The sequence below is a fragment of the Gorilla gorilla genome, chromosome 1 (genome assembly GCF_029281585.2).
Source record: "Gorilla gorilla gorilla isolate KB3781 chromosome 1, NHGRI_mGorGor1-v2.1_pri, whole genome shotgun sequence".
Taxonomy (NCBI): Eukaryota; Metazoa; Chordata; class Mammalia; order Primates; family Hominidae; genus Gorilla; species Gorilla gorilla.
Window position 1 is genome coordinate 15,205,626 of NC_073224.2, and position 12,386 is coordinate 15,218,011.

The 12,386-nt window shown below is 35.9% G+C and overlaps 1 protein-coding gene across 4 annotated transcripts in view; it reads right to left on the reverse strand.

Moving 5' to 3' along the window:
* Positions 1-12,386, reverse strand: part of FMN2 (formin 2) — a 394,366-nt gene that overhangs the window by 174,579 nt on the left and 207,401 nt on the right. For all 4 annotated transcript variants that reach the window (XM_055373763.2, XM_055373745.2, XM_031015559.3 and 1 more), the window contains one exon: positions 8,813-8,874. In XM_055373763.2, the coding sequence (XP_055229738.2) occupies positions 8,813-8,874 (62 nt within the window). The remainder of the gene's footprint in view (positions 1-8,812; positions 8,875-12,386) is intronic.

The window sequence follows — 12,386 nt, forward strand, 5'->3', positions numbered from 1 at the left end:
GAAGCTTAATGAACTCAAAATGATGTTAATCCAAAGAGACCTACATCGAGATACATTATAAACAAACTTTTGAAAGACAAAGTCAAAGAGAGAATATTAATACTAGCAAGAAAGAAGTAACTGGTCACACACAAGAAATGCTCAATAAGAATCTCTGCAGATTTCTTGTCACAAATTTCAGAGACCAGAAGGCAGTGGTCTGATATATTCAAAGTGCTGAAACAAAATAAAGTGTCAACCAATAATTCTATATCCAGTAAAACTATCCTTTGACTATGAGGGGAAAATTATGACATTCCAGATATACTAAAGCTGGAAAAGTTTATTATCACTCGATCTGTACCACAAGAAATGCTCAAGGGAGTCCTGCAGGATGAAATGACAGGACACTAGACCATAACTCAAAGCTGTATGAAGAAATACAGATCTGAGCACTTCAGCTACTTTAACTATTATAATCAGTCTCTCTCACTTGACGAAGACAAAGCAAATTCTCTTTGTGATCAAGAAAAACCAAGGTCCCCAAAGATCATCTGAGGCAGGAGAGCACAGCCTCAGGGTACAAAAGGCTCAGTTACTTTCCTGGAATAAGAAGGGAAATATACTTCTTTTTACTTAATTTTCTGATTTTTTTTTTTAGTCATAGAGACAATAACAAAAACAAATATCTTGCTCTACATAGAAATTATCTTTCTATATTGTTGTATAATGATAATATAACCCTATTTTTATTTTCACTACATCTATATCCACATAGGGCATAAAAATGTATGGGAAAAGTGTCAGCTAACATTTTTATGTGAAAGAAATTAAACTTTAGTAGCTTGAAACTCTAATTATTAATTTTCATAATCTTTTGGCCTAGGTTGATTTGTCTGATAGTTATACTTAGATATCAGGCAAATCTGACTAGACCCAAGTGTTGGACCCATTAATGTGTCTGATGGTTGGAAAACTGGTTTTGAAAGAGTTTCTCTAGAATGTATGACTAAGGGTGTAATTACTGGACTAATTATATTAGATATTGCAAATTGCTTCCCATTGAGATTATACCAAATTATATTAATATAGTATATAATAGTTACTATTTTTTCAAATGCTCGTCAACATTTGATACCGTCAAACTTTTTCACTGGAGATGAAAAAGTATCTTACTGATGTCTTATTTCCATTTTCTTGCTTTCTATTGAGAATACACACTTTTTCTTGTATTTATTGGACATACCAGTTTACTTTTTTTGAGTTGCCTTGTTATCTCTTTTACTCATTTTTCTTTGGACTTGTCCCTTGATAAGTGTAAGAATTTTTCAATATTCTGGGTCCTGATTTTCTGAGGGCCCAGGTATTGCAAATTTCTTTTTCTAGCTTCTGGTTTATCTTTTAAATGTGTGTAGGTGCCTTTTAAAAAACTGGACATAATTATTCAATTTGTAATAAAAATTATCAATGTTAACAAAGATAAGGAGTCTCAAAAAAAGAACTATTAATGAAAATTCTAGGAAAATTATAGCATTAGAAATAAAATGTTTTCATTTGAGAGGCTGAATAAAAGAATAAAGACAGCAAAAGAAAGAATCAGTGAAAGTACACAATAAGATGAGCAGAAAGAAAAAAATGATGGAAAATCTAATGAACAGAATCTCAGGGACTTGTGAAAAAGTACTCAAGATGTAACATGTATGCCATTAGTAAGCCAGAGAGGAGAGAAACTGGGAGAACAGAGTACAAAAGAATAGTTTCAGGTTGAAGGACGAGAGATGGAAAAACTCTCAAATGTGGTGAAAAATCATAATTATAATCAGGAAGTCCATCAAACTCAATCAGAATACAAGAAAACCATGCCTACTTATATTACAATAAAACTGATTAAAACCCAATAAAAAGAAAAACCTAAAGGCAGTAGAAGGGGAAAAAATGACAATTTATGTATTAATACAAAGTAACAATGATGGCAGACTTATCATCAGAGACAAGGTAGATCGGAGGTAATTGTGATATCTTTATTATGCTGAAAGAAAAAAACTGTCAACCCAGACTTCTATATCCAATTTTAAAATGTCCTTCAAAAAAAATGAAGGTGAGATAAAAAAATTCTAAGATGAAAGAAAATTAAGAAAAGTCATCACTGAAAAGATGTGTTTTCAAAATACACTACAGATACTTCCTTAGGCTAAAGAAAAACGATATAAAATGATACTGGAGGGAAACTTGGTCTTAACAAAGGAAGAGCTTCAGAAATGGGGGAAATGTAGCTAAATATAAAAAAAACTATATTTAAATATGTTTAATTATTTAAAAATATAATCACATACAGATGCTACTCACATCACAACAAAATAAGTAAATGGAGCAGGAGAGGCAGCAAAAAGCCCTATATGGAGTCAAGGTTCCTATATTTTATATGAAAACTCTATCTAAGTAGAGTATAAAAGGTTAGGAATATACATTGTGATTCCTAGAATAACTGAAAAATATGTGACACAAAGAGGTGAAGCTAAAAAAAAATAGAAATAAAAGTTAAAACAAAGCAAAAAATACCATGTAAATAATAAGGTAGGAAAGAAGAATTAGAGGGACAAAAAATGACAGACCTAAATCCAACTATAACAATAATTACAATAAATGTTGACAATCTAAATGCTCCAAGAAAGTAAAGAATATCACAGTGAATAAAAAACACAGACCCAAATGCATGCTGTCTATGAGAGATGCAATTCAGACACAAAGACACAGGGAAGTTGAAAGTACACAGATGGAGTTGAAAAAAAAACATGCACACAGTTAGTATCAAAAGAATAGAACAGCTATTTAAATATCAGTTTAAAAAAACGTCAAGACAAAGAGTATTACTAAAGCGAAGAAGAATATTTCATACTGATAAAAAGCAACATCCAAGAGAAAAAATCATTCCAAATATGCATGTGCCTAATATACCACCTAGCACTGATCTTAGCAAACTGCATGACAGTTAGTTAGCTTTCTAGAAATCGTTTTCAATGAAAGAAACAATGAGTAAAAGAAGGTAAGTTATATATGTCTCTTTATTTTGTTTTCATTTCGGTTTGATGGGCATCTGAGCATGCTATAACAAAGGAGAGATAGGAGAAAGAAACTAGTACAAAGTGAGAAGAGCTCTTTGGAACATCAGAGGTGGGTACAAAGACTGTCATAGAATTTTTTAGACAAAGAGAAAACAGGAGTGACAAATGAGGAAACAATGGTAAATACAAATCAGACGGCTTAATGTTCCTATATTTGTAAGTTGGGAATCTAGGAAAATGCATGGAAAAGAAGCTGGCATCACATGTTGCCTAAACGTTCTACCGTGCTGAGCTCCCGTTTCAAAGGGCTCATTCATTCAACAGTCATTTAATGGGATTAAATAGCATAGAGATCATACGAAACTTCTATTATAGTTACACTGGGTTCCTAGCCTTCCCTTACCTGATACAGCATGAATGAAAAGAGGTAGTTAGAATCCCAGTCCCCTTAGTAATAGCAACCATATTGGTTTCATGCAGTTGGAACTACAACTTCTGGTATACCCTTGTGTGATTTGGGGTGATAGAGGAGGGATGCAACATGTAAGCACATATTCATGTCACGTGGAAATGAAATAGTGGCCTATTTTAATCTAGCTATTACATAGCTGTAAAGTTTGGGGAGAGTCCGCAGGAAGTAGGAAGGCCTCCAGCCAAGGTACACCACAAATGTGCCTTCATACAGCGCGCCGCCTTATTCCTATTAGTCTTGCGTAAAAACGCAGTCTATTAGCAACTGAAAACATGGAAAAACTTGTTCCGCTTTGTGCACCAAAAAATAACCTACTACTAGTTCTGTAATCTTAGGTCCATCTTGGGTTCATCGCAGTATGCATTATCTAGTATAAACTGAGAAAAGGAAGCTCAAGCTTCTTTTCAGTCCAGCGGACACTCAAAAGATCTAAGGTAACATGGGAAATGGAAAGAGCTTCCTTAGCAATTCCAGGGGCTCCTGAGGCAATCACGTCTGAAATCACATCAACAAGAAGGAAGCAAATCTACTCAGTTTGCCCTAAAATAGAATGTCACCGTTTGAATTTAAACTATTGTTTGAAAAATTACACGTAACGGGATCAGATTATTGCTGGGATAGCAATGGTTAGCTTTATCCATGGTAAAGGTATCACTTCTGAGTCTCTGCAGAAATATTTCTGAAATTACCTTATTTTTAAGAAAGCCAGGTTTCCTTTTATACTGATGTTTAAAAAAAGCAGAGCATTTGAAATGTAAATAATGACATTAACCGTTTTCATTTCTGTCAATTATAAAATAATACCAAAAGGAAAACATTACTATTCTCAGGTCATTGTTTAATTAAGTAGTAATTATTATGAATATTTTACACAAACCATATTGTTCAATATGGAATATAAAAATTCAGGCCATGTGTGGTGGCTCACGCCTGTAATCCCAGCACTTTGTAAGGTCGAGGCAGGTGGATCACCTGAGGTCAGGAGTTCGAGACCAGCCTAGCCAACATGGCAAAACCCAGTCTCTCCTAAAAATACAAAAATTAGCCAGGTGTGGCGGTGGGTGCCTGTAATCCCAGCTACCCTGGAAGCTGGGGTAGGAGAACTTGAACCTGGGAGGCAGAGGTTGCAGTGGGCCGAGACTGCGCCACTGCACTCCAGCTTGGATGACAGAGTGAGACTCCGCCTCAAAAAAAAAAAAAAAAATTCAACTAATAAGGAATTTGTAGTTAAGTGAGAAGATAAGACATATGCATACATAAAGATAACATAAAGCAAAAAGTGGAAAATTCCCAGGAAAGGAAGAAAGGAGTACTATAAGATTTCAACAATGTCTTACATAGACAGCAGCGGTCCCCAACCTTTTTGGCACCAGGGACCAGTTTTGTGGAAGACAATTCTTCCACAGACCTGGCATTATGGGGATGGTTTGGTGATGAAATTGTTCTCCCTCAGATCATCAGGCATTAGGTTCTCATAAAGAGCAGGCAACCTAGATCCCGTGCATACGCAGTTCACAAAAGGGTTTGCATTCCTAGCTCCTATGATAAGCTAATGCCACCACAGATCCAACAGGAAGTGGAGCTCAGGCAGTCATGCTTGCTCACCAGTGGCTCACCTTCTGCTGTGTGGCCCAGTTCCTAACAGGCCACAGAATGGTACTGGTCCTTGGCCTGAGGGTTGAGGACCCCTGATATACAGGACATTTAGGGAAGAACTGTGCCAAATACTACTTAACTCTAGGTTCTGGAGCTATTGCTGTGGATAAAACAACTATTTTTGCCTTCCCCAGACTTATTTTTTAATAGATATTAATCAGGAATTTGCATATATGTATTATTGGCATATAAAGTATGCACAATGACCTGTTATTGTTCATAATGGATCCTTCAAGTTCCTGTACTGCAGAGGGCTAACCTGGTACCACCTAAATTAATAATTGTGAATCACCCTCTCACAAAATAATTGTTTTCCTGAAACAATGAAAGTCTGAACCTTAAAGTTTGAGAACAGCAGCAATAAAAATTGTAATTAAGTTTAACCAGTGCCAGCTAATATACTATACGCTGAATGTTTACGCCCCACCCTCAGTTCCATAGGTTGAAACCTTATCCCCAGGATGATGGTATTAAGGTAGGGCCTTTTGGAAGCAATTATGCCATGAGAGCAGAGCCCTCTTGAATGAGATCAGTGCCCTTGTAGAAGAGACCCCAAGCAGCTCCCTTGTCCCTTCTACCATGTGAGGTTACAGCAAGAACACCGCAGTCTGTGAACCTGGAAGAGGGCCCTCACCAGATCCCAGATCTGCCAGTGCCTTCATCTTGGAAATCTCAGTCTCCAAAACTGGGAGAAATAACATTTCATAAGCCACTTAGGCTATGGTATTCTATTATAGCAGCCCAAACAGACTAAGACACAGTACTTGTTCTACTTTCATGAAGTAAGATAAGATTCTGGGTAGCTATCTAGTTTGTCCTGAGTCATAAATTTATATTTTGTGAAATTACTTTACTTTGAAAGGCTAAACACTCCCAAATAAGATATTCTTTTTTTTTTTTTTTTTTTTTTTTTTTTTGAGATGGAGTCTCACTCTGTCGCCAGGCTGGAGTGCAGTGATGCAATCTCGGCTCACAGCAACCTCCACCTCCCAGATTCAAGTAATTCTCCTGCCTTAGCCTCCCGAGTAGCTGGGATTACACGCGCCCGGGCCACCATGCCTGGCTTATGTTTGTATTTTTAGTAGAGACGGGGTTTCACCATGTTGGCCAGGCTGTTCTCGAACTCCTGACCTCGTGATCCTCCCGCCTTGGCCTCCCAAAGTGCTAGGATTACAGGCATGAGCCACCACACCCAGCCCAAATAAAATATTCTAAACCGTCATAAAATAAACATTCAATGTTCTGTATTTTCTGGGTATATTTCTACACATAAATACATCAAGTGTAAATAAGACATTCATTCCTAGATACACATACACACATATAGATACACACACACACCATGTATACGCCAAATGTATATATGTAATATATATGTGCAAGATAGATAGATACACACACACCAACATCTTAAATCATTATGACCTGCTGGAGAAATTACTTTCCTCTAGTATTTCCTCCTTTCTTCCATATGGCCCTCCTGGTTGGAAGAGGGTTAGTATGAAAGACTCAAGAGAAATGAAAACTCTCTGTACCTCCCAATGGTTATATTTTAAATACCAATTTCATTGGAACGTGAATATACTAAACACATGATTTACTTTTTCCAGTTTTCCCTTTGCATAGTGACAACTGCATAATAAACCACTGAAATCTTCCCTCTCAATCTTTGTTTCTGACTCAGTTTCACTGAATGCTTATGCTCACCATGCTTAATGGGTACCAATTCTACACTTGGCCCACAGATTCTGTACAATGCACCATGAGACATATTTTGTCTTACATCAGTCTCAATCTCACAGATGAGACCACCATATAACATATGTTAAAAAAAAAAAAAACCAAATAAACTCAAGAGTGGATGAGCAGGTTGAACACACAGTCCTCAAGGGAGTGATCAAGGAACAGAGTCTGCATCCTGCCCACCACATGGGTCTCCCCAGAGCCAAAAATTATTTGACTTGAGACAGAAAAGTTAAGGATCAACTAAGGCCATGCCCCAAAGAGCAGAGGCTTAAATACCAGGCAGATCAAAGGCAAGAGCAGAAATAAAGTTAAAAAAAAAAAAAAGCACTCAAAGATATTAGACCCGAAATAGGACCACACTGAGACTTTACCTTAAATATAATCAAAAGCACTGAAAACAACCTGCTTTATTACTACTTGAATCAATATTATTTAATGTCACATTCTAGCTAAAGACATCTCTCATATCGCACTTCCCAATGGCACTAACTATATCGTGCTATGGTTATTCTCCTTCAATACCTTACTCCCTTTTTCTACCACCTTTGTAAAAAAATAAAAAATAAATAAAAAATAAAAAAGTACTACATAAAAAAAAGCTAAATGTCCTGCCACCTAGTGAAATAAACTGTAGCAGTATAGAGAAACAGAGGCAGAATGAACTAAATCCCAGCTATATCACAACACTAGCTATGTGACCCTGAGTAAGTCATCTAACCTCTCTAACTTTCCTCATGTAAAACACGGGTGATAATAATAGCATTTGATCACAGTTCATCAGAGAAATGCAAATCAAAACCACAGTGAGCTATGACTTCACATCTGTTGGCAAGGCTATTAGGAGAAAGATAACAGGTGTCGGTGAAGATGCGGAGAAAAGGGAACCCTGGCACACTGTTGATGGGAATGTAAATTGGTACAGCCATAATAGAAAGCAGTGTAGGTGTTGCTCAAAATATTAAAGACAGAACTACCATATGATCCAGCAATTCTACTTCTGGGAATACATCCAAAGGAAATGAAAAGTATGTTGAAGAGATATCTGTACTTTCATGTTCACTGCAGCACTACTCATAAGAGACAAGATATAAAACCAACCAGTGTCCATCAACAGATGAATGGATAAAGAAAATGTGGTACATATACACCATGGAATATTATTCAGCCATAAAAAAGAAAGCAATCCTGCCATTTGCAACATCATGGATGAACCTGGAGGGCATAATGCTAAGTGAAATAAGCTAGACACAGAAAGACAAATAAGAAATCTAAAAAACTTGAACTCATAGAAACAGAAAGCCTAATGGTGGTTGCCCAGGGGTGGGAGGTAGGAAAATAGGGAGATACTGGTCAAAAGGTACAAACTTTCAGTTATAAGATGAATAACTTCTAGAGATCTTATATATAAGTGTGGGTGGTGATGGATGTGTTAATCTGATTGTGGTAATCAATGTGTATATCAACTCAGCATGAATATGTTCAATACATACACCTGGAATGTATTCAATCTTTTTCAGTTACATATTTTAAAAATTTAAGTGTGTGTGAGTGAGTGTGTGTGTGTGTGTGTGTGTGTATGTGTGTGTGTACGAAGTGCACAGAACAATGCTTGGCTCAAGTTAGCCCCCACATCAGTACTAATTATTATTTAAATTTAAAAAATAATGAATGACCTCATATGCAATATGATTTGATTCACAATTTTTCAAACCATGAGACCACACATTTGTTTGATATGTTCCTAGAAAGTATTGTAACAAACACCTACTTAGGCAAATTCACTACACTCGGATCAAATTTCTTTAGAGGACCTTAAAACAAAGAGCCTATATGTGCACATAGACATGTACTGTGTACATATTATATACTCACACATAAAATTCCTTCTATTACTCACATTCTCATAGAGAGCTTGAAGGGTCTCCAGGTCAACCACAGAATTATCCAAGTTCACAACAGCTGTGGAAAAAAAAGAAGAATATAAATTGCCATAAGCCACCTGTGAAAAGATGTTTGACCATCTCAGGCAGCAGGCTCACGGCTCAGCAGCCAAAGGGAGCAGGGGCTTTAACTTCAGTGTTTCCCCTTGCCCCCACTGCAAAGCCTGCACCAGGAATTTCGCTGGGCCAGGTGTCAAGTGTTAAAGCTTTCACTTGCTCCACAAATACTAAATCCCATGAAAATGGCCCAGGCAAAGGTCAGAGAGAAACTGTGAGGTCTGTTTTTCACAGCCGAACTGAATGAATTTGAAAAATCTGCTTCATACCAGCAAAATAAGCAAATCACTCCAGTGAATGCTACATCCCAGTTTTATATCAATAAATGCTTAAATTCACCAGTATATCTAGGACCTTTGACAAAGGTGAAATCTAATCATTAAACAGATGGACTTAGTATAAAAATGATGGGGGCATTTCCTGTTATAATTCCTCAAAATATTATAATCAAGGGATGAATCTTTTATATTGGTAGTGGTATTAGCACAGATCCTACCTTAAAAATCCATTCTTCAAATATATACTACCCATGGATATACAAGGAAGAAGCAGGATAGATAATAGAAAAATCAGCAATATTTTCTTTATGCATTTGTTGCCTGGGGAAATTTGTATTGTATTTTGGAGTAGGTGTGCTTTATTACTTGGTTTAGGCATAGGTTAATACAAATCATTCTGTGTTTTCTACACGGATATTTGGTAGAAACAAGGTGAATTTGCCTTGATAGAATTTGTGCCAAGTAGCCAGTGAAGCTCTTGGGGAGTTAAAAATTTCTGGGACAAAAATTACCAAGTGAATAATCACAAACTGGATATATTTATTTTGATAACAGAGGCATTTTACAATGTCTCTTCTCTCAAAGTTTCACGAGACATTTTCTAGTTGACTCTGGAAAAATCCCAAGAAAAAATTTAAAAAGACAAGTGGGAAATGGAAGCACAGGATGGATAAGAAATCTAAACAAGGTAATTTAGCATTTGTATTTGGAGCTGGGAAGAGAGCCCAGATTCACCAAAAAATATTGTACCAAGTAGAATATGATACTTCCACCCTAATAATAATCCATTATCTCAATTTCCAAAAAAATTAGGTGTGAAATACATATCTAAGAGTCTCAGACAAATCTTATTCATTAGACCATATAAGGCAAAAATATCATGAACTTTAATGTTTCAAAGTAGTAAAGGCACAGTCCAAATACCTTTGACCATATTTCAAAAATTAAAAAGGATTAGCTAATAATTTTGCTGTGATAATACGTAAGAAAATGCATAAAACCCGAGTAAAAACAGTAAATTTATGTATGGAATTATCTTCTTTCGATTTGTGCAGAGTCTAGCTCTTCAAGAATATCTTACAGTGAATCCAAAGGTTTCTGATTTTGGAATTCATCAGCTAGCTAATAATCCAGTAATTCTCTACATGATAGGAAAACTATAAAGGAATTGCAAGGGGTCAACTTGGTGTCAGATTTCATCCCCAGAACAAGGCAAAGAAACACAATAAAATTATTCATGATCAATTCAAAGCTCATAAAGTACACAGTTGTCGTTTGACTTTATCCATCATTTTAAACCATACTATTATACCCACAAGTTTTCCCCACATAAAACTTGTGAATATCCTGAGGTTTCTCATCTTTCTATCTCATGCAATGTCATATACATGAGATCGAAAGAATATTCTTAATAATGAATACCTTAATACATGTTATGTGCTCCTAAACAAGTTCTCAAAGGGTCCTAACCCATGAAATCTCATTTTTTTACTCATCCACATAAAATCTCACTGGAAAGCAACACTGTTACTGTTTCTCCATATAATTTCCCCCTAGTTGACCTGAGAAATATTAACACAGTTCAAATGGGAACGAGCAGTTTTCTGGGCAAAATCTAATCATGCTTTTGTAGCCAAAAAGAAAGAAAGATTAAATACTGACAGATGAATGGATGCAGTGATAGAAATTCTAGACAGGAAATAAAGGTAAAGAAGTAATTTGGGAAAGATTAAAATTATCGAAGTGCCATACTTCCTCCTCAATTTAAAAAGCATATGCTAACATTTCAGAAATCAGGACTTAGATCAAAATGTCTATGTTACCAGATGTTTAGTAGCATCTTCCATTTCTCCCTTCCTTAAAATCTGTGATTTGGTCAATGGTACATTTTCAATGGATGGAATTCTAAAATCAAGGAAATAAGATAAGCATTCCCAAATGTATTCAACAAATGTAAGGTGTTTCCTATACATCAGGGATTACACTAGTATACTAGAAGGGTTAACAGTTACTTGAGTAATAATGATTTGAAGTTGGAGCTATTTGGGTGGGAATATGCTGAATAGCCCAGCCTTGAAAGTCTGCAGACAACTGGTAATGCACAGAGAAGAGAATACCATGATCAGAGTTCTAGATCATGCTAAGAATGACTGAATGCATTTTTTATTTTTTACTTATTTACTTATGTACTTACCTATTTACTTATTTATGTATTTATTTATTTAGGTGGCAAAAAGATTCAAAGAAAAAACTCCTCAGAAATTTCTTGGTTCCAAGTCCAAAATTTCAGCCTTGTTTCGGAGGAAAGAACCTGAGTATTGAAATTATATCAAGGTGACAGTTCCTCCAAAGGGAATATTATTTTTACAAGATGCTGTTTCCTGATGTGGAACAAACATAGAACATGGAATCAAACTAAACTAAGTTTAAATTTAAATTTTTATTTGCTGCTGCATTACTTCAAGTAAGTTACTTTTTATAAGTTTTAGTTCCTTTATGGGGCAGGGGCAAGGAAATAATGGAAAATATTAGCCAAGTTTTGGTTTGGGGTTTTTGTGGGGCTTAGAGGCAATAACAAGTAAAAGGGTCTGACATGTAGTTGGTTAATGTTACCTCCCCATGCCAACTTTCCACATAAATTCAACTATTAGAACATCCTTCCTGCTCAAGTGAGCCTTGTTATCAAGCGCAAGGTTAAATGAGTGGACTTTTTTTCAATTTGTGTTTTAGCTTCCCCCTGTATCCAAAAAAAAGAAAAACAAAAAATCCATTCCAACTGCATCTACTGAGGGATGGAACCTTTACCTGAATGATAAACCATTAGAATGAAACAACAGAGCCTGGTATAGAACTACTGGGGCTTGTTCATTATACTCTGTCTTGTTTATTAGCATTTAAACGATTAAGCAGAAGACTAGATTTCAGATAAATCCAAAATTTAAAAGGATATTCAGTGACAAATGTTTAGTTCAGATTACTTTATCCTCTAATATTCAGCAAGGCGTTGATGTGATTATATTTCAGATTTGAGGTCAGATATCTCTCACTCATTTCCTCCTTGCTGCTTTAAGATGCTGAGTAACACCCATCCTTGTCTGCGACTTATGACAATTCCCACCCCCACCCAACCCCTGCAAGTCTACAATGCAGTTTGAATCACTTTCTCAAAAATATATATAAATCAATTTAACCAGGA